Source organism: Lates calcarifer, linkage group LG24, assembly GCF_001640805.2.
Source record: "Lates calcarifer isolate ASB-BC8 linkage group LG24, TLL_Latcal_v3, whole genome shotgun sequence".
NCBI lineage: Eukaryota > Metazoa > Chordata > Actinopteri > Centropomidae > Lates > Lates calcarifer.
In genome coordinates this window covers 6888437-6896731 of record NC_066856.1, presented here as the reverse complement: position 1 = coordinate 6896731, position 8295 = coordinate 6888437, and the positions used below count along the sequence as shown (strand labels likewise).

At 40.3% G+C, this 8295-nt stretch overlaps 2 protein-coding genes across 20 annotated transcripts in view; one reads left to right on the top strand and one right to left on the bottom strand.

Annotated features, from left to right (window-relative positions):
* The window catches only part of pde1ca (phosphodiesterase 1C, calmodulin-dependent a), a 111776-nt gene that overhangs the window by 88451 nt on the left and 15030 nt on the right, over positions 1–8295 (bottom strand). The gene's annotated exons all lie outside the window — the stretch shown is intronic.
* The window catches only part of itprid1 (ITPR interacting domain containing 1), a 127144-nt gene that overhangs the window by 116178 nt on the left and 2671 nt on the right, over positions 1–8295 (top strand). For 11 of the 18 annotated variants that reach the window (XM_051066636.1, XM_051066640.1, XM_051066634.1 and 8 more), the window contains 2 exons: positions 6735–6862; positions 7505–7616. The exons of 5 other annotated variants lie outside the window; for them this stretch is intronic. In XM_051066636.1, coding sequence (XP_050922593.1) covers positions 6735–6862; positions 7505–7616 — 240 coding nt within the window. The remainder of the gene's footprint in view (positions 1–6734; positions 6863–7504; positions 7617–8295) is intronic. 2 more of the 18 variants (XM_051066632.1, XM_051066646.1) reach the window with 1 other exon arrangement.

Sequence of the window (8295 nt, the reverse complement as noted above, 5' to 3'; positions counted from 1 at the left end):
AGTCCATTTAACAAAGTAATTTGTCTGTAGGAATTAGGAAATGCAGAAGCAATAACACAGTAATAATAGTATTGACATTTAAGCAGTGTTGTGCTGTCAGGACAAGCATTTAAAGCTAAAAATGGACAGAGTGGAAACGATATCTCTCCTTACATCTCAAAACAAGTTATGTTTTCATCTGTGAAAACAGGTGAAAAAAAAAAGTGTTTGTTGTTGTAATACTAATTTCAGCACAAGAGGCTGATGTGCACCACTACCCCTGTCTAAACAGGACTTAAAGCATTCATGCGTTCTTCTGGGTGATTTGTAATTTCTCTATTTGCCTTAAACGCAGGGTACATATTGTGTGTTAACAAGTTATGTGACATTAGTCATTCCACTGTATCTCATTGATACCCAGAATCTAGCTTGCAGAGGGTTACCAAAAAGTGCAAATGACCCTTTTCTTCACAATACTCTCTGTCTTGGCTTTAAATTATTCAGTTTGTTGGCACACAATTTCAAATGAAAAAATATTCATAAATGCAGTTACAATTTTAACAAACTGTACAAGAGTTAATTATTTTCTAGCAATGGGTAAATGTGTCTCCAGTGATTTGTATATGTACATAATGACTTCATATTGGCATACATTTTGGAGAAAACATGCACTGGCCATTTTTACTTTTTTAACAATGATAAATTCCAGTTGAAGTTACATACACAATCTAAATTTGTAACATATTTGCACAACATTCTCCGTAACAGCAAATACATAAATCGGCCAGGGAGTAGTTATTGTAAGGATCACATTTTCGTCTTCAGGTTTTAGGTTTTTAGTCGTACTTTCATCACACTGTTCACCCCCAGGTGTCTCTTACCTCCCAACTGTGTGTATAATATACAGCATGCTGGTATATTATGTATTCATTATAAGTTAAGTCTAATCTTTTTAAAACTCCTCATTTTTCAAATGAAATATCTGGGACATTCATATAGTTCAGGAAAACACCTGGGTTCTACAGCTGCATCTGTGGACATTGAAAATATGCAGGGTTGTGGAAATATTCTAAAAATGTTTTTTTGTGTGTGATAAAGAGTTACACCATGCAGCCTTAACAGATTTTCTTATGAAAGGCTAATGATTGTGTGAATGCAAACTAACTATAAACACATCCGACAGATTATTTATTAACTATTAAGAAAAAATAAAATAAAAACGTAACTTACATCATGAAAATTAATCTTATGTCATAATTTCCTTTTTAGATGTAAAACATAACACAATTTTTGGTCCGGTATGCAGATCTTATAATACATCCATGGAAATTTTGGGGCAGATTGGACAATGTAAATTGGAGTTACAGGAACATCCTAAAGACCTAAAAATATATGTATAGGTGATCTTTTGGGGAACGATGATGAAAGAATCTTGACCAAACAGTTTGAGGTAACTGTGAAAACCTAATATTGATTGATATGGCTCCTTAGTAGTGGTGGAATTTACAACCCACCTGCTGGGAATTTTGCTCTTATGGTTTTTTTGTACATTTTTAGTGGATTAAAATAAGAAGAAGAACAATGAGAACAGAAACAACAGGGCTTCAGTGGAAAGTGATGATGTTTGGACCACTAATGATAATAACAAACAGCATTTTCAAGAGGGTCCGTGCATCGGTCAGTGCTCGGGCCCTAGTTAATGTTGTTCAATGTAAATGTTATAAGCGGACGACTCCACTTCCCTGCAAAGTTTATGAATGTGGTCCTAAATTATCTCATTCCAGATCCACAGTTTTGATGACAGTAGTGTCACAGGGAGCTATACGGGAGGAGCAGAAAATCTAGGTAGGTCATAAAGCATATAATTAGTTAATACTTTGTTTCACCCTTTGCTGAAGCTACTGATGAAAATTGTTGCTAAGGGAGCAAGTGCAGCTGTGATGAAGTAGCTCTGGATGGCTGTTAGGAAAGATCAATATCTCTTCCTAGTCCACATATCAAAGGAAGTAAATGACTTAAAGTGTTTCAGGATGGATGCCTCACTCATAACTCAGGTGCTGAAAGACTGCATGTTTAACTTCTCTTTCTCCTCTATATACAAATTGACATTCCTCTTCTCTCCTGTCCCCAGTGTTTTATTTCTGTGCCTCAACATCTCACTGCCATTCACTCTTTAAAGCATAGCACAATTGAACATTTTCATCACAAAACGTCCTATCTGAGATTTGACTGAAACTTTTACAACACAGACTTTGGAGTGTTTTAGTTTTAAATATACAGTTCGTGCACATATGCTTATGTAAATCATTTGCATACAGTTTCAAAATCATGGGTCATGAGTCATTAGAGGCTTTGGTCATTTTCATATTGGAATGTACTGCATGCCACAAGTTTCCTGTCAGGGCAGGGTGTTAGGAGGGTGAGCTTCAAGTTTCACCTGTCATAAATGTTCTACTACGTCAGTCAAATACAGTACTAATGTGGAACAGTACCTGAGTAGGCACCAGCCTGCAATGGGACATTGACATCAGAAGCCATCTTAGAGGACAGTCAGACATTTTGAGAAGCACACCTGTTTACCATCTCACCCAGAGTGATCTTACTTAGGCCACAAGTTTCCCCATTTCCAGTCTTTGTGTTATGCTAAGTTAAACACATTCTGGATTTTTCCCTGTCACGGCCACATAGACATGAAACTGACATCCTTTTATGTACCTTGCAAGTTGTAATTTTGGACTGGATATAATTGATTTTGTTATGATGATAATGCCCTGTCCGTCATTCCCCTTGTTTTCCCTTTCCCCACTTGTGTGTGTGTGTGAGAGCAGTGCGAGGTGTAATACGGACCAACAGCTGCCAGTCAGACAGCAGTGGATTTCTAGAAGAGCCCTTCATCCTGTCTCTCCCGCAACAGACCTCACCAGGACCTGATCTCATTAAGGTCTTCTCTCTTACCTATGCTTACCCACTTCTTACACAAGCCCCCCCAAGTTTATGGAGGTGCAATGCTAAATAAATCTGCATGTTTTATACATTTCTCTGCTGACACGTGATTGGCTGATTGGAAAATGGCAAAAATAAGCAGATGTGTCTGTGTCATGTGTCTGGCTGTTTGACTGTCTGTATTGTTTGCTTGATTGCAGGCTCTGTCAGAGTTATCAGGAGGGAGCACAGAAAGCCAGAGCGGTGATAGGCAAGGCTCTCCCTCTTCTTCTTCCCCACATAACACCTCATCTCACCTCATCTCTTCATCTCTGATCTCCTCTGGTGTTGACAATTCTCTCCTTTCCTCACCCTGTGCTTCACCAGAGCCCTCATTAGTCTTGAACTCTTCCCCACCATTGTGTCTCCCAAAACATGACCTGCAAAGTTCAGATATGGAGACACCACTAAATCAGGATCAGTGCGCGCCTGCTTCGTTGTCTGAATCAGTGTTTGAGTACAATCCTCCTCGTTCTTCCTCACCCAAGCCACAGAACGAAACTCTCCCCCAATCTCCAACTCGTTCCCGCTCCCCTACGTCTTCCCCAGCGCAAGCTTCTTCATTGCTAAGAGAATCAGAGGACATTAAACCTGACAACAAAGATCGTCCATGCCCCCACCTCTCTACTCCTCCTCATGACTCTGAAGGCACAGCATTCTCTACCTTTTCAAGCGTCCCTCCGTCTCCTGCTCCAAGTTTGGATTGTCTGTTTTCTGACCTGATTGCTATAAATTCTACACAGCCTGACTTCTCCTTTGAGAGTCCAGGGAACACATTGCCAGAAAGGACAGAAGTGGCTTTGCATGAAAACTCCCTCTCTGGGTCTGGTATCTTATCACCTCTGCTTCCTTCTTCCCCCTATTTACCTCCCTCTGGCCCTGATTTTCTTTGTCCATGCTCTTTTGACTCTGCCCCACTAATTGACTCTCTCTCACAAAGTCCAGAAAACAATCAAAAGGATTCTGTTTTCTCAGACTCAGATGGAATAGACCTCTCTGAAAACACCCACCGATACACTAAAGGAAAAGGATGAAACACCCTCTTCGCTCTCCTTTCAGCTGGACAAGGATAATCCCTCAATTCCATCCCCTCTTGTTCTGGACTCCTGTAAATTTGAGGAGGGTTGCTCCACTCTGCCCTGCCTTGCTCTTGACCCTTCCATTCCAGCTTGTCAGTCTGCCTTGTCCTCACAATCACATGATCCAGATGACCTGATAGGTCCAGCTGCTGGAAAAATTTCAGACCTGACAGAGCAATCCATCTCCCACGAGGGCCAGTCATGTTCTCATGAAGAAAACACAGATACTACTCCAGCCTCTGCTGTCCAAGATGTTATTCATATTAAGACAGATCACCTCGCTTTGGACATAGAGGATACCCATCAGAGGAATGGGAGGGGAGAGGATGAGAGACAGACTGACACTGTGCAGACTGGAGATACTGTTGTTTACATCTCAGATACAGAGAGTTCTGCAGATCTGTTGGAAGGCTCTAGATTAACCTCTGAAGAGGTATGTAACCAAATGGAAGTAGATCCACAGGTCCCCTCCTGTAGTCTGCATGATGAGCCCTCAACTGAAATCAAACAAGAAGAGTTAAGAAAAACCTGTCAAATGGACATCAATGGCACAAAAAATGACTCAGTTTTACATGAAGTTCCAGAGGTAGACAGTAAGATGGAAGTTGGAGCAAAGAAGCTAATCAAGATTGAGAGCTTAGATCAAGTATTTGAAACGTCAGTGGATGGCTCGGAGGGTGAATATGGAGATGTGGATGCCTTTTTTCAGCAACTTGATTCTGAGGGGCAAGTCTATTGGGCAGAACCCATCCAGGTTTCCAGTCCGGCCCATGCTGGATTTGAATCCGACAGCTTTGAAGCCTCAGATGGATCTCCTGGGAATTCAGTTTCATCCATGGGCAAAGCTACATCTTTATGTTTGTCATCCTCAGCAACAATGGACACTGACCAGAGCTCAGGAAATCCAAGTGCTTCCTTAGATACACCCTCCTCCTTGGCTCTAGCTTCATTCCAATCTCTGCCCGGGACCCCAGACCTCAAGCCATCAAGCCGCTCAGTTTCTGTTCAGATGTCTTCGTCTTTGTCCTCTCATATTGTTCACAGGAAGGATGTTCCCTATATGACTGACTCAAAACGCACCCCTCTCCCTAGTGTTCCCCCCTTGGACACTTCGACCCCCTTCCGTGCTGTTCAGGCATGGACAGATGTACAGATTCAGAGAAATGCTCTCATCAACAAGTTTTCACATGGGGCTCTTCATGCTAACCCAAATGAACTGACCATGTCCGTGGGTGCCTCTGAAATGACACAAAGACCGACACTGATCTTCTCTTCATCCCCATCTTTCCCACTGCTGTCTAATGACCCTGGGGTGGCTAGAAACTACCAGACTTTGTCAGTCTCTGTGGACACAGGACTGTGGCCTGATATGGAGGAGGAGGTGGACAGGAATGGAAATGAAGATGAGAAGTTTTGGGAGGGCAATCACGCAGCCAACATGGCATGCTGCTGCTCTTGTGACCATCAGTGTACCTGCTGCACTCAAAAGAGTTGCAACAAACAACACACACTGGGAAACATTACTGTGAGTAGTACAACATTCTCTCACAACTTGAGTATTAAAGCGTTCAGTCACAGGTCTATCGGGTTTCAGTATCCACTAGAAATGTTTAAGAATTGAAGTCACATTTATAATACAGTATTTTTACGTTTTTGTGTCTTATAGCAAGAATACATGTTTACAACTCACAAGCAACTTAACAATCAAATCTTTAAACTAACACAGATGTAGCAAAAAAATAAAGTCAAAATCTATTAAAGTTTAGCTTTTAACTTCCTCATTGTATAGTCGACACTTGTGCTTCTTTCATATATTGTTAGATTTCCTTGGTATTACACATTTTAAATGTATTAAAACTATTTTATGTGTGTGACATGATCTTCCAATAAGTCACGATGTACGCACTTTGATATAAACACTACATTTGTTGTCACGTTGCCATAGTTCTTGAGATGGAGCCCTTTCATTGCAAAGACCATATTAACATATGAATGTCTCATTTCACTGTGGAGCTTGTGGGGCTCTTTCCTTATTCTGTGTCCTACTCTCCAGTCTTGTGTTTTCTCTAATGAATTCATTTTAATTCAGCAACATCCATAAATGACACTCACATTAACTGTGTGGTAAATTTATATTGAAATACAGAAAAACAAAGGCTTACTTTATCTCCCTTGTCTTGAAAGGTGTCAGCTGTGTAGAATCTTGCATATCAATGTAAACACATCAACACGTCAGTATGTTTTAATTGTAACATTACTTCAAAATCCATTCTGTACAGTAATGTTGCTATTAAGTAGGAAGAAAACATGATTTAATGTGGGCTATATGTACATTAGACGCATGAAAATTTAAAAAGGCATGTAAGTAAGACATAAATATATGTAATATGTATATGTAAAAGGTTAATGCTTCCTCAGTCTTAATAACAGTTTTAACCACTCAAAGTGCTTTAGACTACACACAGTCAAACTCTCCCATATGCTTCTATATATATATATGTACAGTGCCTGCTCAAAAACATTCCAGGAAGCAGTTTTTTTTTTTTTCTCACAGTGCAGTCTACAACTGTATTTCTGGACCCACATTGTGTAGATGCCATTAAGCCTGAAAATGTTCTACTGTTCTCGAGTTTTCACATTTTGCATTGTCTCGATATGTGGTCGAATGGTAACGGTTGTAAATGTTCTCCACAGTACTCTTTGGGTGATTTGGAGGAGATGATGCTGTGTCTGCAACAGTTTTGCTCTGTGCTCAGCAACATGGAGGAACAGCTGTCTGAAGACCAGGCTTCAGTTTATAGTGCTCTCTCTGAGCAGGACAGGTACACACTCTAGTTTAAAAAGCTGTGTTCAGGCCCCGACATGTACAGGCTGCAGGTTACACTTAGCGTGACTGTTAAAGTTACAACATTCTGGCACCTGTAGTTTATAATACTATTTTTGGCTTTAGTTTACACTCCAGTTTATGAAGCTGTTTGGCCCCGATATGGACATGGAGCCTCTGATTGCGAGGGTGCTACACTCTGCCGATTCCCTCAGAAACAAAATGTTACACAGCCCTACATAATCATCTAAAGGTTTTACATTTAAAAGTGAACATCAACAGTGAGCTGAACAAATATTTGAGATTCGTATGGTATCAGACATTACTGTACTTTGTGTTATAAAAGTAAAAATAATAATATATATAGTGTGTGTAGTTTAAGTAGTTAACCGTGCCCTTACAGCAAAATCCTGCAAAACTCACAGCCATGTTTTAAAAATCTATGTGTAACAAATATTTCTTTGCTCATTTATTTATACTGGCAGGGACTGTTGAAATATTAATGTTTATGCGACTGTACACACAAGAGAGGAGAGATGCATGACATCATATAATAAATCCTTTAAAGTTATTGTTTAGTCTTTTTTCCCCAAACACTTTTACTGAACCAAATAATCTGTGTGTGTGTGTGTGTGCGCAGGGAGAAGGTTCGGGACATAGAGGAGCTGAGGCGAGCAGTGAAACAGGAGGCTCAAGAGCTGGAGATGCAGTTGAATGACCTGGCCCATCACTATGACGACAGCTTGAAAATGGTAACACACTATGTTACACTAACACACTTCTACACGTCTGCTGGGAGAATAGCCTGTAGAAAATATGAAATTAAAGTCCTACCAAAGTTAAAAATGTAAAGTCTTGTGCTGACCATTATCTCCCTCATATTGCTGTACAGTTTGTCATCCAGTCATGGTTGGAATGCATTTTGAAATGACACACGGTGGTGGAGTGGTTAGCACTGTCACATCACAGCATGAAAGTTTTGGGTTCAAACATACAGGTTAGGTAGACTGGTGGTTTATCTCTGTGTCAGCCCTGAAACTGACTAGGGACCCTGAAAAGGGTGTACCCAGCCTCTCGCCAACCGATATAGCTATTGGATGGACAGTTTCATTTGCTTGAGACAGTCTGTACTGGGTTAGATTGAACTTACTATGTGTACAAACTGATTATTTCAATCTGGCAACATCTAATGGTGGTATTATAAAAGAATCTTTAGCTGACAGTACACACTGGCATTTGTTACCTCTCTTTGTCTGTATCAGATTTACAGAGAGACCAAGGTCTCTGGCCAAAATCTGTATCTTAACCACTGAACTACCAGGACACCACAGCTTTGCATTTTTATAACATGTTCTGTCATTGACAAGGTTATTTCTTGTTTTAAAATGACATTTCATTCAGTCTTTCTGTTGTGTATGTGTGAAGTAGTAC